Raw genomic sequence first — 23,406 nt, forward strand, 5'->3', positions numbered from 1 at the left:
CAGACGGTGGTGGCACACACACTTAATCCCAGCACTCAGGAGGCAGAAGCAGGCAGATTTCTGTGAGTTCGATGACAGCCTTGTCTACAGAGAGAGTTACAGGACAGGCTCCAAAGCTACAGAGAAACCTTGCCTCAAAAAAAAAAAACAAACAAAACAAACAAATATATATATATATATATATATATTCCTAAATTAAGACAAATTCAATTTGATTTTTCTTTAAGCTTTGCCAAATATTTCAATGTAATAAACTTTCATACTTACAGAAGAGTAGTAAAATTTGGCATAGCAAAAAAAAAAGTAGAGGAAATAATTTTGGAAATTTTAAGAATCTATTATCAATACTGGAGATTCGACCATGAAAACTGATCCATATCTATATTTATTAACCTACCACAGCCACCAAAACAAATCATAAAATCTTATTAGGCTCAACATCACTTATGTAGCATTAGCACTACATAATCCTAAGTACTAGAGTTCAGAGCTCTCGTACCCATGTAAATATGAGGCCAGCATGTGGCCCATCTGTAATCCCAGCACTCCGAGGTACAGATAGCGGATCCCTGGAGCAAGCTGTCTAGCTATACTAGCTTTGCCAGCCCTAGGTTCAAGTGAGAAACCTTATCTATGATCTTTATTATAAGGAACAATGAAGCCTTACTTTAAGATTTAAATGGATTTAAAAAATGAAATTTTATGGGAGCAGGGAAATATATATACCTTAATTAAGGGAGCTATTTTAGGGTTGGCAAGAGACTTGACTCTAGAGGGATTCCCAGGTGTCCAAGGAGATGTCCCCAGCTTGTTCCTTGGGCTGCTGAGGAGAGGGCACCTGAACTGGCCCTATCCTATAGCCACACTGATGAATATCTTGCATATCACCATAGAACCTTCACCTGGCGATAGATGGAGATAGAGACAGAGACCCACACTGGAGCACTGGACTGAGCTCCCAAGGTCCAAATGATGAGCAGAATGAGGGAGAACATGAGCAAGGAAGTTGTGACGCGAGGGGTGTGCCCACCCACTGAGATGGCAGGGCTGATCTAATGGGAGCTCACCAAGGCCAGCTGGACTGGGACTAATGGAGCATGTGATCAAACCTGACTCTCTGACCGTGGTTGACAATGAGGGCTGACTGAGAAGCCAAGGACAGTGGCACTGGGTTTTGATTCTACTCCATGTACTGGCTTTGTGGGAGCCTAGTCTGTTTGGAACCTTCCTAGACCTGGATGGAAGGGGGAGGACCTTGGACTTCCCACAGGGCAGAGAACCCTGATTGCTCTTTGGACTGGAGAAGGAGAGGGAGGTGGGGTGGGGGGAGGAGGAGGGAAATGGGAGGAGGTGGAAATTTTTAATAAAAAATAAAAAATTTGCAGAAAAAAAATTGAATTTTGGCAGGGCCTGGGGGGCACATGGCTTTAATCCAAGCACTCAAGAGACAGAGGCAGGCAGATATATCTCTGTGAGTTGGAAGCCAGGCTGCTCTACACAGACAGTTTAGTGTTAGTCAGGATAACATGGTCAGAGCTTGTCTTTAAAAAATGAATGAATGAATGACAAGCTGGATGGTGGTATACCTTTACCCCAAGCATTCGGGGAGACAAAGGCAATAGATCTCTAAATTTAAGGCCAATCTGTAGAATTCAAGGACAGTCAGTGCTATACAGAGAACCCTATCCCAAAAAACAAAACAAAAAAACAAAACAAAAAAAAATTTAAGGGAACCAAAGGAAGACAGTCACAAGTAGGCAGGCAGCAAAAAGGATTCCAAGGTTCTCCTTGACAGGAGATCTGATCGAAGTCAGGCAGAGGTATACCTAGGACAGGGACTCAGTCCCACACTCACCTGTGCATACTCTCTTTCAATAGCAGCCTTCTTCTGACTGAAAGTCCTAGAAATACAAACAAAAATTAATCACCAAAAGCAGAACTTTAAAACCTCATGAAAATTTATCGACACAGCTTTAAATACTGCCTTGTAAGATATGTAAATAGAGTGGAAAAATGATTCCTCAGGAACAGAAGAAACTATGTCAGCATACTCTCTGCAGTTTTTCACAGGAGATATACAGTAACAAGTACAAGGCCACTGGAATCTATGGTGTAAGGATAAACTTTCTATACATTCATTATTTTAGATTCTATGGCTACATGCTCATATTTTAACACTTGTAGCTGGACACAATGGTGTTTCACTACAGTTCCAACTACTCCTGGCTCTACTTCCCAAGTGCAGGAGTTACATGCCCCACGTCACCAGGATTTTTACATGTGTTCTAAAGATGGAACTCAGATCCTCATGCTTGTGAGTACTCTACTGACCCATCCTCCAAACCCCATTTAGCTTACATTTAAGATTTATCCAAGTAGCATGTATCAATATTTCATTTCTTTTTACTGCTGAATAATAACCCACTATATGATTATACATTTTGTTTATCCGTTGATCTAGTGATAGATGAGTTGTTTTCACATTTTAGCTATTAAAAATAATGCTGCCATAAGCACCCAAATTTCTATCTGCACACATACACATTATACATACATACAACAGTGCACAATGAGGAAGTCAGAGGACAACTTTGCTGCATTGGTTCTCTCCTTATACCTTTATATAGATTCTAATGATTGAACTCAGGTCATCAGGATCTACCCACTGAGTCATCTTGTTGGCCTGAGATAGGTATTTTAAATTTTCTTGTGTATGTATAAGTAGAAGAGTTAAATCATATGATAATTTGCTTCAACTTTCGAGAAACTATCAGAATGATTTCAATCACAAGTATAATATTTTGTATTGATTGTATATCTTTAATTTAATAGCTAAACTCAAGAAACTAATGTTTCAAAATAAGCCATGTATGGTAGTACATACCTACAATCCCAGCATCCTGGGAGGGTCAAGAAGGAAGATCACAAGTTTGAGGCCAGTCTCGCCAGCTTGGCAAGACCTTGTCTCAAAATAAAATGAGAAGGACTAGGAATGTAGTACAGTAGTAGAGCGCATGCCTAGAATGTATGAGAGCTGACTTCCCAAAGCCACGAATATTCTTTGGGTTTGTTTTAAATGGACGCACCCTAGGTAGCCCACGCTGGCCTCAAACTCCCCATCTTCTTACCTCAACGTCCTAAGTGCTGGGATTACAACCATGTGTCACCACACCCAGTTACAAATGTTCTCTTTTTTCTTAATGTGTGTGTATGTGTGGGTGTATAAATGTGTGCGCTGCATGTGTATGTGTACACTCACGCAGAGACAAGAGGCATTGAATTCCCAAGGAGGTAGAGATTTAGGAGGCTGTGAGCAACATGACATGGGTGCTAGGAATTGAACTGGGATCCTCTAAAGCAGTGGTTGGGGACCTTCTTAACACTGCGACCCTTTAATATAGCTCCTCATGTTGTAAACAACCATAAAATTATTTTTGTTGATAAATTATAATTCTAACTTTGCTACTGTTATGAATTGTAATGTAAATATCTGTGTCTTCTGATGGTCTTAGGCGACCCCTATAACCCCAACGTGATCACAACCCACAGGTTAAGAATCACACTGGGCGGTGGTGGTGCACGCCTTTAATCCCAGCACTCAGGAGGCAGAGGCAGGTAGATCTCTGTGAGTTCGAGGTCAGCCTGGTCTATAAAGCTACAGAGAAACCTGATCTCGAAAAACCGAAAAGAAAAAACTCTAAAGAACAATATGTGCTCTTAACCTCTGGGTCTCCATTCCACATAGTTGTTCTTGGTGTCATCTAGAACAAAGGATCTTATGGGCTATGTAGGCAGCTCAGTGGTAGAAACTTTGCTTAGCACATGAGAAAATATGACTAGAATAATGGCTGCTGACTGGAAATTTCTTAAAAAAAAAAATAGCAGGCGAGGGGACACATGCCTTTAATCCCAGAGGGAGGCCGATCTCTGTGAGTTCAAGGCCAGTCAGTCTGGTAACAGAGTGAGTTCCAGGACAATCAGGGCTAATACACCCAGAAACCCTGTCTTGAAAATCCAAAACCAAGGTCAGGCAATGGTGGCACACGGCCTTTAATCCTATCACTCGGGAGGCAGAGGCAGGTGAATCTCTGAGTTCGAGGCCAGCCTGGTCTACAAGAGCTATTTCCAGGACAGGCTCCAAAGCTACAGAGAAATCCTGTATTGAGGAGAAAAAAAATTAATTTGCTGCATCAATGTAATCTCTAGTCATTAGGAAAAAAGTATTAAGGCATGGAATAATGAATTCTTCACGGAAAATATTCATTTTATTTTATTCAAATTCACCAGGGGAATTTAACTATATCAGATATGGCCTTACAAAATGCACTTCTTATTTTCAGAAGCCCTGAAAATAAAAATTATTCCCTAATGTATACGCTGCAAAGTGAATATTACCTTAGCATTATGAAAAAAAGTAAAATCTTGTTTATAACTCTCAGAGCTCTTAGATGACCTGTGGACAAGCACAGAAATCCTACATATTTACTTATCCATCCATCCTTATGGATGTGCATAAATATATTTAGTTTTTTGCATGCTTGTTTGTTTAGATTAGGTCCTGTCAAGTAACCCAGACTGGCCTCAAAGTCCCCCTCTACCTGCCAAGTGCTATAAATACAGATATACACCACTCGGTCTAAGCAGTAATATTGTCAAAGAAATCTTTTTTTCTGAACAATAAATCTGAACAGTAAGTTTGAAATATTCAAATGCTTTTTGTTGCTTCACTTAGAGCTCTCCACAAAAAGCAGAGCAGATATAAGGTAATTAAAGACCCAGAACTTTTAGAATGGTAAGCGATTATTCACTTCAACTTAAGGTCACCATCTGCAGTGGTCCCTAAACAAGTCAGTCTGACCTCTCCAGCTACACAGGAACTAAACTTAGGGGTCCTCCAATACAAGGCTTTTTGTTTGCCTCAAAAACCTGTCACTGTGGCTGCCTTCTTCAGTGGTCTCAGCTCTACCTTCTGAATAACATATTGTAGCTTCCCCTGGGAATTTGCTGCTTTCTTGGGCACTCTCTTTTATTAACATAAATATGCTTTCTTCTTAAACTTCATGAGCTAACTAGCTGGCTACAAATTTTCCTTCTGTAGTTTTTTCACCTCTGCCAGTGTTCAGACTTGAAGGAAGTAGGGTGTTGCTCTAGATAAGGCTTTGAATGAAGGAAATTCAGATTTGATCTAAGCAGACAATGGAAACTTTTTTCCATAGTAGCCAAGAGGCTTTTGTGCCTTCCCTTTCTCCTAACATTTGTGTCCCTGAAGTAGCAATTTTAAATTTCCTTTACCAACTTTCCTTTTTAATCACAGCTTGGCTGTTTGGCACAAATGCTACCTGTCAAGATGCCTTCCTCACTAACCTTAGTCACTGCTAGCTTTTGCCTTCAAGTGAAACACAAGCAACCCTCCCTTTCAAGTGGCTGATTTCAATACAATTGGAGTAGGGAGGCAGAGAATGAAAAAGTCCGGCATCAGCTGATCAGTAGAGCAATTAAGAGTCAGAACACACAGAGCAGTTATTAAATTCTCCACTTGATGTGGGTACAGTTTATGGTACTTCACAGCAAATATAATAGTACCATGAAGGAGCAATGGCTACAGAGCAATAAATAAATAAATAATAATTGGAAAGTTGTCAATAAGAAATATCACAATATGACTGAGACAGGTGGTGGTGCACACCTTTAATCCCAGCACTTAGGAGGAAGAGGCTGGAAGAGGCTGATGGATCTCTGTGAGTTCCTAGACCAGCCAGTTCCAGCACAGTCAGAGCTGTGACACAGAGAAACCCTGTCTTGAAAAACAAAACCAAAAAAAAAAAAAAAAAAGTGAGACACAAAGCGGCAAGCCTCTAGACAAACAGTACCAAGTAATTTATTTGGCTATCACAAACCTTTCATTAAATTTTATTTACTATCTTATTTTATTTTACTTTAGTGTATCTCATTTTATTTTGTGGGATAAATTCTCACTACATTGTCAAGACTGGTTTTAAACTTGTAGGCTCAGACTTCTCCGAAGTAGCTGGACTACAGACATGAACTAACACATCCAGATTCAAAGTTTCAAAAAAATGAAACAAATAAAACAACAACAAAAACAACCCACAGTACTCTGAAGCACAATAAAATAAGGTGTGTCAGCATAAAGACTGAGACCTGAACCCCGCTTCGAAAGGACTCACTAACGGAAGGTCTACAAATGCTACTACAGACATACAATGATAAGTAGGAACCACTCTTGTTTCTTAAGAACTAGATTCCCTTAATTTTCCTGACTATACTTCAGTTCCTTAACAATAAACTAAGACAATAAAGCCAGAATCCTTCTGTCTACAATCATGTCTACAATCCCAGCACCGAGAAAGCTACATAAGTATTTTGAGTTTAAAGCTAACCTGGGCTACAAAACGATTTCCAGGCCAGTCTAGGTTATACAAAGAGATTCCACAGTGCGGGAGGAGAAAACAAATATGTTCTAGTGTGAATGACAGAGCTTACCTCATAGAATTATAAAAATTAATTAGTACATTTTTTAAGTACTTAGAACAAGCAGCACATGGTAAATATTATAAATTTATGTATTAAATAAGTAAAAAATATTCCACATTAACATTACAAAATTAAAATCAGGTTTTAATATTTTGACTAGTTGAATATAAAAATTAACAAAATGTGTATTTTAAAGTACTATAGTCTCTCTCTCTCTCTTTTTTGTGGTTTTTCAAGACAGGGGTTCTTTGTGTAACAACCCTGGTTATCCTGGAACTCACTCTGTAGACCAGGCTGGCCTTGAACTCACAGAGATCCGCCTGCCTCTGCCTCCCAAGTGTTGGGATTAAAAGCGTGCGACACTACGACCCAGCAATACTATATAGTCTTAAATGACAGAAAAAAAGCCCAGATCCTCCCCTTCTCAGAAACTAATCAAAGGTAATAGAATTTTTTTTAAAAAAATCATAAATGTACAGTCAGGCATGTGGTTTAATACCTAGCATCCCAGCTCTCAGGAGACTGAGGCAGAAGCACTTCAACAAGTTTAAAGCCAACCTGAACTACACGGTGAGAAAAGAAGTTATGATCTACAGCAAAACCAGAGACAGACAATATATAAGCAGGAAACAAGTCAAAAGGAAAGACACCTGGGTAACAAACGAAAAGGGAGGCTGAAGTCTCAAATGAAGGACGGACATTTCTTCATAGTAGTTCTTAAGTCATAAAACTTAAAATCAGCATTCACGAAAGAAAAATTGGGACTATGGGCTGGGGAGAGCGTTTCCTTCATACTTTGAAGAGGTGGAGACAGAACTGAATTAGGAATTATACATACAAGTATAATTCCTATACTTATGCTGGCAGCGACAGACTGTTGGTGCAGAAATGCACATCTGTACTGCAAGTAGCAGCCTCTTAGTCTGGCTGAGGAGAAAACAACAGTGTGTGTGTGTGTGTGTGTGTGTGTGTGTGTGTGTCCATCTGTCCTGGTGGGTCCAGGTCCTGTGTTTCAAGGTCTAGATGGGCCTTGAAATCACAACCTTCCTAATTCAACCTCCTAAGAGCTAGGATTACAGATATGCATGCATGGCCACTAAAAATTGTTTTCAAACTCGTATATGCTAACCTGCTCTTAAAGAAACTACTATAAAACTAGACAACAGCAGACAATCTCTGATATCCCATAAATGATATGGGAGAAAAAACACCAAATTCAAGAAACAACCAAAATAGGAGAAACATAAATAGAACATTTTACATAAAAGGGAGTGGGGAGAACCAGAAGTAAAACATGCTCACTGCCTTAGTACTGTGGTGCACACACCTGTAATCCCAACACTGATTACTAGTTTGCGCCTCCCAATCTGCTAAACCTGCTTTCTTATATTACCCAGGACCACCTGCTTAGTGAACCCAGGCCTCCCACATCAATTACCAATCAGGAAAATGCATCAGAGAATTTCCCACAGGCAATCTGACGGAGGTATTTTCTCAACTAAGAAATCAAGAACCGTGGACATGAGCCCAGTGGTAGGGCAATTGTCTAGAAAATTCCAAGCCCTTGGGTCCAAGTCCCAACACCAGAAAATTCATCAATCAATCAATTCATTAATTAATTAAAACACATGCCTTTATTCCCAGCACTTGGGAGGCAAAAGATTTCCGTGAGTGCAAGACCAACATGGTCTATCTTTTATCAAGTTCAAGGCTAGCCAGGCCTACATAGTAAGAAATCGGCTCAAAAGCCAAAGGGTAGGGAGGTGAATTTTACTGTATATAAACAAAATCCTCAATAATGTTACAAAAAATTAAAAAGCAGTATGTACTATCATTCTTAAGTCCCTACTATTTGAAAACCCCAAAATACTAACTTTTTTTTTAATGTGTTGGGAGTGGGGAGATGGCTCAGTTTGCTATACAAACATGAGGGACTCAGATTCCCAGTACTCAGGTAAAAATCCAAGTGCTGGAGAGATGGAGACAGGAGGGTCTAGCTGAATCAGTGAGCTCCATGTTAAATGATAGACACTGTCTCAAAAGTAACATCTAAAACACTGGGGAAGACATCATATACACACACACACACACACACACACACACACACACCCCTTGCAACCACCTACACACAAACACTAAACATACACACACAAAAGTTAGGTTTTACCATTTCTGAAAACTTAACCAACTTCCATTTTTATGAGATCTACTCAGTTTTAATTTAGAACAGAAATCACTAACTGAAACCAGATCCTAGATCAAATATCATCTTCTATACTCCCAAAACACTTATTCATCTTACAACTACACTGCATTGAGAAACCTGTATTTCTGTATCCCTGCTCCTCTCCCTCCCCTGAAAGTCCAGAGATTGTGCTACGTAGACCAGGGTAGCCTCAAACTCACAGAGAGCCACCTGTCTCTGCTTCCTGTATGCTGATATTAAAAGTGTGCACCACCATGCATGGTACTTATCTCTCTCATACAATGTTTTTATATCCACAAGCATTAATCTTTATGCTGACACAGAAATTTTCAATTAAATTGAAATTAATGTATATAAAACTTATATTGTTCTTGACAAGTGAAGAAATTGCAGTTTATTTTAAAAAAAAAAGTCAAAAAATTAAAAAGGGAAAAAAAGGAATCACCAGCATACTTCATACTGTTTTGGTTGTTTTGTTTATGGTTTTTCGAGACAGGGTTACACAAACAGTCCTGACTGTCCTGGAACTCACTCTGTAGACCAGGCTGGCCTCAAACTCATTGAGATCTGCCTGTCTCTGCCTCCCAAGTACCACCACAACCCAGCCTTCATACTGTTTATTTTTCCCCAAGACTCATTTTTATTGATGTTTATGTTTCTATGTGTGTGCCACGTAAGTACAAGCACCCAAAGGCCAGAAAAGGAAATGGCAATCCCTGCATATGAAGTGAGCTACTCAATATGGAGACTAGGAATGTAATTTAGGTCCTCTGGAAGCACAGCAAGCTCTTTGAAAAAACTTATTTATTTGTTCTTTGTGGTTTTTACATCATGCATCTTGATCCCATTCATCTCCCCATTCCTTCGTATCTGCTCTCTGCCCTTGCAACCTCCGCCTCCCCCCAAAATCAATAAATTTAAGAGAAAAAAAATAAAATTTAAGAGAATAGAAAAAAGAGAAAAATTTCACTGTGAAACCTGCAGTGTGGCACAGTGAGTCATACAATATACCCTTTAGTTCACATTTTTATTGCAGCAAGCACTCTGAAAAACTGAGTCATCTTTCTAGTCCCTTTTCATGTATATTTGTACAAAAACATTTTGGATATTTATTAAACCTAAAATTTAAAAAGCACATTAAACCAGGCGCTGGTGGTGCAACGTCTTTAATCCCAGCACTCGAGAGGCAGAGGCAGGCAGCTCTCTGTAAATTCGAGGACAGCCTGGTCTACAGAACGAGTTCCAGGACTGGCTCCATAGCTGAGAAACCCTGTCCAAAATAAATAAATAAATAAATAAATAAAACAAAAAAACCCATATTATTTTGATAAGCTAGACCTCTAGCTGTCCTCCAAGATAATGAAATTCTCTGCAGAAAAGGTTTGTCATAGCCTGTTTGTTTTAGATTTTGTTTTTGAGACAGGATCTGTGTCTTTCTGGCTGTCCTGGGCTCACTACATAGGCCTTGAATTCACAGAGCTCCTACTACCTCTGCATCTTATAGGATCAAGGCATGTACCACAACTGACTAGCCTTTTAATTCTTTAAAAGCAACCATACAACCTTCCTTTTTACAATGTCTCAAACAAGATACCTGGAGACCTAGTAAATACTACTACTGCAAATTATAAGTAAAAAATATAAAACTTGGGGCTGGAGAGATGGCTCAGTGGTTAAGAGCACTGGCTGCTCTTTTAGAGGTCGTGAGTTCAATTCCCAGCAATCACATGGTGGCTCACAACCATCTGTAATAAGATCTGGTGCCCTCTTCTGGCGTTTGGGCATACATGGAGGCAGAATGTTGTATACACAATAAATAAATAAGTCTTAAAAAAAATGTAAAACCTTTCAGCAGCTGCCAAGAAGCTGACAGTCACATTTTTCAACCATACACAGAACTCATCTTAAATGCAGGCTGAGATACAGAAGCAAGTGGCTCTGTAATTCCAGCCCGGCTCACTTGACCGAATGCTTGGCATTAGTGAGAAATACCATGTACACTTTACACCTGGTGCACACAAGGTGATATCACTTTACTCCACTTCTACTAAACAAGAAAAAGATGAGGGAGCAAAACCAGTACAGTCACGCATTGTGGCACTTGTCTGTAATCCCAGCATTGCAGAAGTAGAGGCATAAGGAACAGGAGTGTAAGGCCAGTCTTGGCTTCAAAGGAAGTTCAAGGCCAGCCTCAACCCTGTCTCAAAAACAAGTCATTAATTTAAAACATGAGTGTTAGAATGCTCAGTGATGAAATCTGAAATGAAAAATATTGTTTCACATATTAAACAGAATAAAGCCAGACATGGTGGTGTATGCCTATACTTCTAGAACTTGGAAGGCTGAAGCAGGAGGACTGCTGCAAATTCAAGGTCAGCCTGATATATTCAGAAAGTACTAGGTCAGCCAGAGATACATAGAAAAACTATGTCTAGGGGCTGGAGAGATGGCTCAGAGGTTAAGAGCACTGGCTGCTCTTCCGGAGATCCTGAATTCAATTCCCAGCAACCACATGGTGGCTGGCTTACAACCATCTAGAATGAGATCTGGCGCCCTCTTCTGGCCTGCAGGCATACATGCAGACAGAATACTGTATACATAATAAATAAATCTTTTAAAAAAAAAAAAAAAGAAAAACTATGTCTAAGGAAAAGCAAAAAAACAAAAAAACAAAGAACACATAAATAAGCAAGCAAACAGAATATATTTATTTGAAGCAGCCTAGCAAAAAACTGAGCCACAGAGCCTGCCCTGGGAAAACAGTAATAACCTGTCAGCACTTCAGGTTTTTATTTGAAAAAATATTCTCCCACACATCACCTGATACTTCAGAACTGTCCTGAGTGTTCATTCCGTTGAGAATTTGTTCACAAATTTGATGAGGGAAAAAGTCTTTCTGAGATCTGTACTAGAATTCCACTAGATTTACAGGCCAGAGAACTGATGCTTAGATGAATCTTTATAGATTAGTGCATATCTCCACATTAGTTCAAGTCTTCCTTACAGCTTTAGAAAGTTATTTTTAAATTCTTTCCATGAAGTTTTGGCACAGCACTTAAAATTTAACCTTGAGTGTCCTTATGAGTTTACTACTGCTCTTGTGATTGGAAACATTTCTTAGTTTTATAAATGGTGGTTTCTAGTGTATACAACCAATGTTCATTTTATTATAATTAGCAGCCTTGCTTGTATCTATTCTAAGGTAAATCTACCTAGACAGTCCTCACTGGCATGTGCTTCCTTGCTCTGAAACACGGCCTGGCTGTGTGGCCAGAGTTACAGTCATTCACCTCCATGCTTAAAAGATCCTTACTGTTTTTGTTTTTTGTTTTGTATTGTTTCTTGAGACAGGGTTTTTCTGTGTAGCTTTGGAGTCTGTATTGAACTTGGTCTATAGACCAGGTGGGTCTCAAACACAGAGATCTGCCTGCTTCTGGCAGTGTGTGTGCCACCATGACCCAGCCCTGTTTTTAAATTATGGGAAATTTGACATATTTTTTTTTTTCCTAATCCTGTACTTTTTGTGTCTTCTGCTATTGAGGAGTGAATCACTCGGCACTCTTCAGGAGAAGGGAAAAACCAAGAGAAAAAGAGGATACATAATAGGTCAGTGGTAGATACACAGGAATTTGAGAATATGGTCCATATAACTGGGGGTGCTGACAAGTCTGAGTCTGTAGAGCAGGCTAGCAAACTAGACACTCAGGTGGCAATTAATGCTATAACCTTGTGGAAGTTTTTATTTTTAGCTTTGTTCTAAGGCCTTTTATAAGTGACTAAATAAGGCATACTAATTTCATTGAGGGTAATCTCTTTACCTTAAGTACACTGACTGTAAATGTCAACCACATCCTCAAAATTCCTTCACAGCAACACGAAGATGGATATTTGATTAAATAACTTATTATAGGTTTACCAAGCCATAGCACAAATCTAACTACGACATGGGTTACAAGTGTTACAAGTGTTTTGTCATGGCTTTAATGATTACACGGAGAAACAAAGAAAGAAAGATAGAGAGAGAGAGAGAGAGAGAGAGAGAGAGAGAGAAAGTTATTTTCCCAACATATCAGTTTCAACCTCCCTGCCTTAGCCACCTACACTGAAACTGAAGGTACATGCTACCATACCAGCTCTCATAACTTTTTTTCAAACACATATTCTGTTGTTTTTTTCTAATCGGTTGAGACGAACACTAAAGCCCACAAAGTTTTAATGTTTTTCCCTTTTCTGACAAATTCATTAAGCCAGATATAGTGGTGCACACTTGTAATCCTAGTACTCAAGAGGTAGAAATAGAAGGAAGGAATTGCGTTTGAGGCCAGCATGGGCTACAGTGAATTCAAGGCTGCCTGGCTATAAAAAATAAAAAATAAAAAAATAAAAATAAAAACTCACATCTCAAACAGTAAGAACCATATTCACACGTTAGGATAAGTTAGGATATAAAATCAGGGTCTCATACCTATTAGGCATACACAGTACAAGTGAGCTACACCTAGCCTTATACACTTTGTTACATACAGCAATCATTGTTGTTGTGTAATTTAGTGATTTCCCATTTTTTGTTTTTTGTTTGTTTGTTTGTTTTTTGTTTTTCGAAACAGGGTTTCTCTGTGAAACAGTCCTGCAGTCCTGGAACTAGCTCTGTAGACAAGGCTGGCCTCGAACTCACTGAGATCTGCCTGCCTCTGCCTCCTGAGTGCTGGGATTAAAGTTGTGCACCACCACCGCCCGGCTATAATTTAGTAATTTTCAGTACTAATTTACTTTAATGGTTTACAGGTGGTTTTGCTTCACTTTAGCTCCCAAACACAAACAGGGAGATCAGAAGAAAGTCTCAACAGTTAACTGTGAAATTTTCCAAGCACAAAACAAAATAATTTTACATTTCACACCCATATAATCACTACGTAAGTTCTGCCATAACACTTCATAATACTGGCTTTATCACGTACATCTCTCTAGCCATTCATTCATCCATTTTACTTTTGGTGCAAAGTGTAACAAATTAGTGCAAACTATACACACTAACAACACTTGCTCCTAAATCTTTTAGCATTCAGTCCAATGTTTTCTTAGCCTGTCAAGAAAAACTACATAGCTGATAACCGGCCTGCAGCAAGCTAAGACTGCAGGCAGGGTGACTTCTGACCAGCGAGGGGCTCTGATTCTGTGGAGGGGTAAGTGTGTTGACCGCCACACAAGTCCGGTTAGGGAACACACAATATTCCCGCCATCCTTATCTCCCTGGCTACTCCAAAGGGGCAGCTTCCCCCAGCTAATCCCTCTCTCCTGCTACGCCATCCTAGCTTTCTGCCTGGAACCTCTACCCTTCCCGTCTCCCTTTTTAGGGGCTTAAATTCCTCCATCTCAGCCTGGGTGGGCACCACGGGTCGGGACAGGTGGTGAGTGCAAAGGGAAGGAAGTCCCTTTGTTCTAATAGCCTGCCTGCAGCAAGCTAAGGCTGCAGGCAAAGTGATTCCTGGATAGCAAGGGGCACTAATCCAGTAGAAGAAGACCCAGCGGAGGGAAGAGCCATTGGAGAGTATCTGAAGGAAGAGATGGGCAGGCACCAAGGCAAGAATTCCTCCAACAATCTGAAAAACAACATAAAAACACCAGATCCCAGCGATTTTACGACAGAAGGACTTGAACGCCCTATTCCGGAAGATATGGAAAACAGTGTAATTATGAAAGCAATAGAGTCTCTTAAACAGGGTATGAATAACTCACTTAAAGAAATAGAAGAGAAATATAACAAAAAGATGGAAGAAATGAGTAAAGAAATGGAAGACAAATATAACAAAAAGTTTGAAGAAATGAGTAAATTCGTAAATGATACCCTGGGAAACCAGGAAAAAACAATCAAACAGGTAATGGAATCAGTTCAATTGAAAACTGAAATGGAGGCAGTGAAGAAAACACAAACCGAGGGCCAGCTGGATATGGAAAATCTAGGTAAACAAATGGAGACTACAGAATCAAGCATAACCAATAGAATACAAGAGATAGAAGAACGAATCTCAGATTATGAAGACACCATAGAGAAAATAAACGCCCTGACCAAAGAAAACAGCAAATCCAACAAATTCTCATCACAAAACATTCAGGAAATATGGGACATAATCAAAAAACCAAATCTAAGAATAATAGGAGTAGAAGGAGAAGAATTGCAGATCAAAGGTCCAGAAAATATATTCAACAAAATTATAGAAGAAAACTTTCCCATCCTAAAGAGTGATATTCCTATGAAGGTGCAAGAAGCATACTGAACACCGAATAGACTGGATCAGAAAAAAACATCCCCTCGCCATATAATAATCAAAACACAAAGCATTCAGATTAAAGAAAGGATATTAAGAGCTGCAAAGGAAAAAGGTCAAGTAACCTATAAAGGTAAACCTATCAGACTTACACTAGACTTCTCTATAGAAACCATGAAAGCCAGAAGGTCCTGGATAGAGGTACTGCAGAAACTAAGGGTCCATGGATGCAAGCCCAGACTACTATACCCAGCCAAGCTTTCGTTCACTATCAACGGAGAAAACAAAATATTCCAGAATAAAAACAAATTTAAACAATACGTAACTACTAATCCAGCCTTACAGAGAATACTAGAAGGAAAATTACATCCCAAGGAATCCAACACTGCCAACACTGACTACAATAATTCAGACATCTAGCGACCCTTCACTAGCACAACTCAAAGAAGGAAAACACATACGCTCTATTACCCAAAAAAAAAAAAATGACTGGAGTCAACAACCAATGGTCATTAATATCTCTTAATATCAATGGACTCAATTCACCTATAAAGAGGCACAGACTTAGAGATTGGATAAGAAAACAGGATCCAACATTCTGCTGTTTACAAGAAACACACCTCAACCACAAAGACAGACACCTACTCAGAGTAAAGGGTTGGGAAAAGGTTTTCCAAGCAAATGGACCTAAGAAACAAGCAGGTGTGGCCATTCTAATATCTAAGAAAATCGACTTCAAACTAAAATCAATCAGAAGAGATGGAGATGGACATTTCATACTCATAACAGGAACAACTCATCAGGAAGAAGTCTCAATCCTGAATATCTATGCCCCTAATATAAAGGCACCCATATATGTAAAAGAAACTCTTCTAGAACTCAAGGCAGTCATCAAACCACACACACTAATAGTAGGAGACTTCAACACTCCTCTCTCACCAATGGACAGGTCAATCAGACAGAAACCAAACAGAGAATTAAGAGATTTATTGGAGGTATTGAATCAAATGGACTTAACAGACATCTATAGAACACTCCACCCAAATAGGAAAGAATATACCTTCTTCTCTGCAGCTCATGGAACCTTCTCGAAGATTGACCACATACTCGGTAACAAAGCAAACTTCCACAGATACAAAAAAATATTAGTAACCACCTGTGTCTTGTCAGATCACCATGGATTAAAATTAGAATTCAACAACAATGGTACCCCCAGGAAGTCAACAAACTCATGGAAGTTGAACAGTCAACTATTAAATCACCCCTGGGTCAAGGAAGAAATTAAGAAAGAAATTAAAGTCTTCCTTGAATTTAATGAAAACAAAGACACAACATACTCAAACCTATGGGACACTTTGAAAGCAGTGCTAAGAGGAAAGTTCATAGCAATAGGTGCCCAAATAAAGAAAACGGAGAAAGCACACATTGGAGACCTAACAGCACACTTGAAAGATCTAGAAAAAAAAGAAGCTGATTCACCCAGGAGGTCTAGAAGACTGGAAATAATCAAACTGAGGGCTGAAATCAACAAAATAGAAACAGAGAAAACAATCCAAAGAATCAATGAATCAAAAAGTTGGTTCTTGGAGAAAATCAACAAGATTGACAAACCCCTATCCAAACTAATCAAACGGCAGAGAGAGCACATGCAAATTAATAGGACCAGAAAGGAAAAGGGGGATATAACCACAGACACAGAGGAAATTCAGAGAATCATTAGATCTTACTACGAAAGTTTATATGCCACAAAGTTGGAAAACGTAAAAGAAATGGACATTTTTTTAGATAAGTACCATATACCAAAGTTGAACCAAGAACAAGTGAACAATCTAAATAGACCTGTTAGTTGTGAAGAATTAGAAGCTGTTATCAGAAATCTCCCTGCCAAAAAAAGCCCAGGACCAGATGGTTTCAATGCAGAATTCTACCAGAACTTCCAGGAAGAGCTAATACCTATACTCCTTAATGTATTCCATAATATAGAAACAGAAGAGTCATTGCCAAACTCCTTTTATGAAGCTACAGTTACCTTAATACCAAAACCACACAAAGACACAACCAAGAAAGAGAATTACAGGCCAATCTCACTAATGAACATCGACGCGAAAATTCTCAATAAAATCCTGGCAAACCGAATCCAGGAACACATTAGAAAAATTATCCATTATGATCAAGTAGGCTTCATCCCAGAGATGCAGGGATGGCTCAACATACGCAAATTTATCAATGTAATCCATCATATAAATAAACTGAAAGAAAAAAACCATATGATCATTTCATTGGATGCTGAAAAAGCATTTGACATAATCCAACACCCATTTATGATAAAGGTGTTGGAGAGACTGGGGATACAAGGATCATACCTAAATATAATAAAAGCAATATACAGCAAGCCGACAGCTAACATCAAATTGAATGGAGAGAAACTCAAAGCCTTTCCACTAAAATCAGGAACACGACAAGGCTGTCCACTCTCTCCATACCTCTTCAATATAGTGCTTGAAGTTCTAGCAATAGCAATAAGACAACATAAGGAGATCAAGGGGATTCGAATTGGAAAGGATGAAGTTAAACTTTCGTTATTTGCTGACGATATGATAGTGTACATAAGTGACCCCAAAAACTCTACCAAAGAACTCCTACAGCTGATAAACACCTTTAGTAATGAGGCAGGATACAAGATCAACTCCAAAAAATCAGTGGCCCTCCTATACACAAAGGATAAAGAAGCAGAGAGGGAAATCAGAGAAACATCACCTTTCACGATAGCCACAAATAGCATAAAATATCTTGGGGTTACTCTAACCAAGGAAGTGAAAGACCTATTTGACAAGAACTTTAAGTCTTTGAAGAAAGAAATTGAGGAGGATACCAGAAAATGGAAAGATCTCCCTTGTTCTTGGATTGGGAGGATCAACATAGTAAAAATGGCAATTCTACCAAAAGCAATCTATAGATTCAATGCAATCCCCATCAAAATCCCATCAAACTTCTTCACAGACCTTGAGAGAACAATAATCAAGTTTATATGGCAAAACAAAAAACCCAGGATAGCCAAAACAATCTTATACAATAAAGGAACTTCAGGAGGCATTACCATCCCTGACTTCAAACTCTATTACAGAGCTACAGTATTGAAAACAGCTTGGTATTGGCATAAGAACAGAGTAATTGACCTTTGGAATCGAATAGAAGACCCGGATATTAACCCACAAACCTATGAGCACCTAATTTTTGACAAGGGAGCTAAAGGTATACAATGGAAGAAGGAAAGCATCTTTAACAAATGGTGCTGGCATAACTGGATGTCAACCTGTAGAAGGATGAAAGTAGATCCATACCTATCACCATGCACAAAACTCAGGTCCAAATGGATTAAAGACATCAACATTAATCCGTCCACTCTGAACCTCATAGAAGAGAAAGTGGGAAGTAGTCTACAAGATATAGGCACAGGAGGCCTCTTCCTAAGTAGGACCCCAGCAGCACAGACAATAAGAGAAACAATGAATAAATGGGATCTACTGAAACTGAGAAGCTTCTGTAAAGCAAAGGACACTGTCAGTAAGACAAAAAGGCTGCCTTCTGACTGGGAGAAGATCTTCACCAACCCCTCATCAGACAAAGGTCTGATCTCCAAAATATACAAAGAACTCAAGAAACTAGGCACTAAAACTCTAATTAACCCAATTAAAAAATGGGGTACTGAACTGAACAGAGAATTCACAACAGATGAACTTCGAATGGCCAGAAGACACTTAAGGTCATGCTCAACCTCCTTAGCGATCAGGGAAATGCAAATCAAAACCACTTTGAGATACCATCTTACACCTGTCAGAATAGCTAAAGTCAAAAACACCACTGATAGCCTATGCTGGAGAGGATGTGGAATGAGGGGAACACTCATCCATTGTTGGTGGGAATGCAAACTTGTGCAGCCACTGTGGAAATCAGTGTGGCGGTTTCTCAGGAAACTGGGAGTCAACCTCCCTCAGGACCCAGCAATTTCACTCTTGGGAATATACCCTAGAGATTCCCTAACATACTGCAAAAGCATTTGTTCAACTATGTTCATAGCAGCACTATTTATAATAGCCAGAACCTGGAAACAGCCTAGGTGCCCCTCAATAGAAGAATGGTTAAAAAAGGTGTGGAACATATACACATTAGAGTTTCACTCAGCGGTAAAAAATAATGACATCTTGAATTTTGCATGCAAATGGATGGACATAGAAAACGCTTTACTGAGTGAGGTAAGCCAGACCCAAAAAGAGGAATACGGTATGTATTCACTCATAAGTGGATTCTAACCATAATTTAAAGGTCTTTGAGCCTATTATTCGTGATCCTAGAGAAGCTAAATAAGAAGACGAACCTGATGAAGATTATTTAGCTATCCGCCAGGAGGTAGGAAATAGTCAAGAGTCCCAGGTAACCTTGGGTGCATTGGGGGGGAGGTGGGAGGGTTGTTGGAAGGGGAGAGGGTTAGAGAGAAGGGAGTAGGGGAGGAATGGAGAAAGCTCGGTTGACCGGGATGGGGGGAAGGGAGGAAGGATGAATATGGGATCAGGGAAGAATATATTTCAACTAAGGGAGTCATTTTAGGGTTTATAGGAAACTTGATTATATATGGGATCCCAGGTCCAAGGAGAGATCCCCAGATTGTTCTCTGGACAGAGGAGAGGGTGCCTGAACCGGCCTTGGCCCATAACCATACTGATGAATATTTTGCTTATCACCATAGATCCTTCATCTGGCGATGGATGGCGATACAGACGGAGACCCACATTGGAGCACCAGACTGAGCCCCCCAAGGTCCAAATGAGGAGCAGAAGGACGAAGAAAATGACGAAGGACTGCGAGGGATGCTATCACCCACTGATACAAGGGGTCGGATCTAATGAGAGTTTACCAAGGCCAGTTGAACTGCGACTTAACGAGCACGTGATCCAACCAGATTCTCTGAATGTGGCCGGATTCTCTGAATGTGGCTGGCCCAGAGTCTTTCTGAGAAGCCATTGACAATGACACTGGGTCTAGTTTCCTCTGCATATACTGGATTTTTGGGATCCAGTCTGTTTGGATACTCACCTTCCTGGACCTGGAGGGAGGGGGGAGGAACTTGAACTTCCCACAGGGCAGGAAACCCTGACTGCCCTTAGGGACAAAGAGGGAGGAGGAGAGGGAGGGGGGGAGTGGGAGGGTGTTGGGAAGAGGGGCGTAAATGGAAACTTTTATAATTTAATAAAATTACTTTAAAAATAAAAAAAAGAAAAACTACATACAACCAAGTATATCAATATTGTGTACAAATTATTGTACTTTTGATAATCATATAGTTATATACTTAAATACCCGTCAAGACATAGGATGGTAAAATTCCAAACAGTTCCCTTATGGCACTCTCTATTCAAGTAATCAAGTCCCTTCTTTACCCTCCAGAGGAAACCACAGTATGTTCTTTTTTAAAAAAGGAAGGAAGGAAGGAAGGAAGGAAGGAAGGAAGGAAGGAAGGAAGGAAGGAGTTCACAAATAGCTAAGGCTAGCCTCAAATCATCAATTATGCCTCAGCCTGAGTACTACGATTACAGACATGTACCAATACAAATGGTTCTGATTTATTTTCCACCAAAAATTAATTTGAGACCAGCAAGAAAGCTCAGTGGTAAGAGTACTTGGTGTCACAGTCCCGCCTGACAACTAGAGTTGGGACCCCCTAGTTCTACATGGTTGAAGGGGAGAATTGTCTCTCTCGAGTTGTCATTTGACTTCTAAATGCATACTATCATGTGTTTGCTTATGAACACGTTATGTACACGCGATAAAAACAAACAAATAAATGTGGGGGCTTGGAAGATGGCTCAGCAGTCCAAGTGTTTGCTGAGCAAGTGTAAGGACCAGAGTTCAGATCTCCAGAAAACCATATAAAGGGGAGAGGGCATGAGAGATCCCTGGAATTCTAGACCTAGAAGGCAGAGATAAAAGATCCCTAGAGCACTCTGGCTTACAAGACAAACATCAGCCAGCTCTAGGTCTGACTGAGAGACTGTCTCAAAGAATAAGGCAGAAGAACAATAAAGGATGGTTCCCATCATTAACACTGGGCCTCCACATGCATGCTCATACATGTACATGTCCACATATCCTCATGCTCAAATACACATGCATTCATATACATGCAAAAAAGTGCACACATACACATGCACATTATACACAAAAAAATAGAAAAAATAAATAGGTAAACATAATTTAATTTTAGTAACTATTAGCCCAGCATGATAGCACACACCTGAAACCCCCACACTTGGGAGATAGACTCAGGATGGCCACAAGTTCAAGACCAGTTGGATTTAAGAAGGAAAGAAGGAACTCACTCACTTCACTAGAAAGAAAGAAAATAACTTCACTAATATAATTATATGCCAAAGGTTAAATTCCAGCAATAACTGCTATAAATACTTAAGAACATTATGTTTAATAGACATGCAGTAAAACATTTACCAATATTACTAGTCACTCAATTTCAATCTGGACAGTAGGTAATATTCACCCAGTTTAAAATTCAAAACACAGAGAAAAAGATATACAACAGAGTCTCTGCTGACTGCCCCCACCTTCTAGCCATCAGAGAAAAAAAAAACAAGTATCAATAAAATATAATCCAGGGCACATAAATACTCGAATGATTTTCCTGTAACCACAGACATAGTATTTCTTTTTTTTTTTACTATAGGGTCTTTATTGCAAATAAAATCTGAGGTATGAGAAGCTGGCCAGAAGCTGGAAGGGGTAGTCCCTGATCACTCCTTGCTGGGTCACCAGCCCATCTGAAGTTGAAAGGGCCCTTCTCCAAGAATACTTTTCTCTCTTTTTTCTTTCTTTCTCTCTTTCTTTCTTTCTTTCTTTTCTCCAAGAATACATTTCTCTCTCTCTCTCTCTCTCTCTCTCTCTCTCTCTCTCTCTCTCTCTCTCTCTTTGTCCAGTTTCTTTGTGTAACAACTCTTGCTGTAGACCAGGCTGGCCTCAAACTCACAAAGATCCACCTGACTCTGCCTCCCGATTGCTGAAATTAAAGGCGTGCACCACCACTGCCTAGCTAGTGATACTTTTTCATAATACCAAAATTTACATTTTGTTTTGAATTGGGATTATTTTATTTCAAAGCTTACAAAACAAAAAAAAAACATCTGGGTGACAAGATTCATTCATGGAGGCAAAATACCCATGTACATAAAACAAAATTTTTAAAAATTAAAAAAAGGGGGGGTGGAACATAGGCAAGTGTCCAGCTGTCCAGCACACTTTTTTCTCCTTCTGCCTTGTTAGTCCCTGGGATCAAACTCAGGTGGTCAGGCAAAGAAAAAAAAATAAATACAAAACAGTAAAATAGTTGTGCACAGGTGCCTGGCAATGATGGCGCACACCTTTAATCCCAGCACTGGGGGGCAGAGAAGGCGGATCTTTGAGTTCCAGGCCTGCCTGGTCTACAGAACAAACAGAACAAGTTCAAGGACAGAAGGGGGGGGGGAGTACATAGAGAAACCCTGTGTGGGGGAGCAAAACAGGGTATGAATGGCAGCAAATGTCTGCAAGCCTTAGCATCCAAGAGGTAAAAGTAAGGAAATTACTGCAAGCCTAGCCTGATGTACATACCGAGTACCAGGCTGGCCAGGGCTATCTATATAAGAAGATCCTGCCTCGAAACAACAACAAAAAGTAAAGTATGTTTGTTCACTATTGAAAGTAAATTTCAACAGGAAATACATCAGTATGGAATCTCCCCCAAAGAATGGAATGTCCTTGATTAACAACAAATGAGTTCCCTGTCCTTTTCATACTTCACTCCCCAACACATGTGCTTCAAAATCCACCCCTGAAAGAAATGAGAAGGGAGGACAGCAAAGGAAGACTGTCGTAATTGGCCTCCTCCCCTCAAATTCCAGAAGATAAGAAGGGAATGTGGTGGAAACCTGTTACATCTAGCATAAAATTCTTCTATTTACATCTCATTATATCTTAGGTTTGCCCTTTAGCTTCTTTTAAAATCATAAAAGCTTCATCTGTATAAATGGGGCATGGTGTGCAGGCTTATAAGGCCAGCACCAGGGAAGCAGAGGCAGGAGGATCAGGTCAAGGTCAACAACTTTAACTACACAGGAAGTCCCCAGGCCATCCTGGACTTGGAAGAGTTGGTTAGTTGGTCAGGGATGGAACTCAAGTTATTAGACTTGACAGGAAGCAACTACTGAGCTATTTTTGGTTTTTCACGACAGGGTGTCTCTGTATAACAGTCCTAGCTGTCCTGGAACTGGCTCTGTAGACTAGGCTAGCCACAAACTCACACACAGAGATCCCCCTGTTTCTGCTCCCAAGTGCTGGAATTAATTGCTGACCTACTGAGCTATTTCAAAGGCTCAATAAGACCCTTTCAAAAAACAG

At 39.8% G+C, this 23,406-nt stretch overlaps 1 protein-coding gene across 4 annotated transcripts in view; it reads right to left on the reverse strand.

Moving 5' to 3' along the window:
- Fchsd2 (FCH and double SH3 domains 2) overlaps positions 1–23,406 on the reverse strand; it is a 231,214-nt gene that overhangs the window by 195,236 nt on the left and 12,572 nt on the right. For all 4 annotated transcript variants that reach the window (XM_087908664.1, XM_087908666.1, XM_087908665.1 and 1 more), the window contains one exon: positions 1,856–1,901. In XM_087908664.1, coding sequence (XP_087764790.1) covers positions 1,856–1,901 — 46 coding nt within the window. The remainder of the gene's footprint in view (positions 1–1,855; positions 1,902–23,406) is intronic.

Source organism: Myodes glareolus, chromosome 7 (genome assembly GCF_982192425.1).
Source record: "Myodes glareolus chromosome 7, mMyoGla1.1, whole genome shotgun sequence".
In the NCBI taxonomy this organism is placed as follows: domain Eukaryota; kingdom Metazoa; phylum Chordata; class Mammalia; order Rodentia; family Cricetidae; genus Myodes; species Myodes glareolus.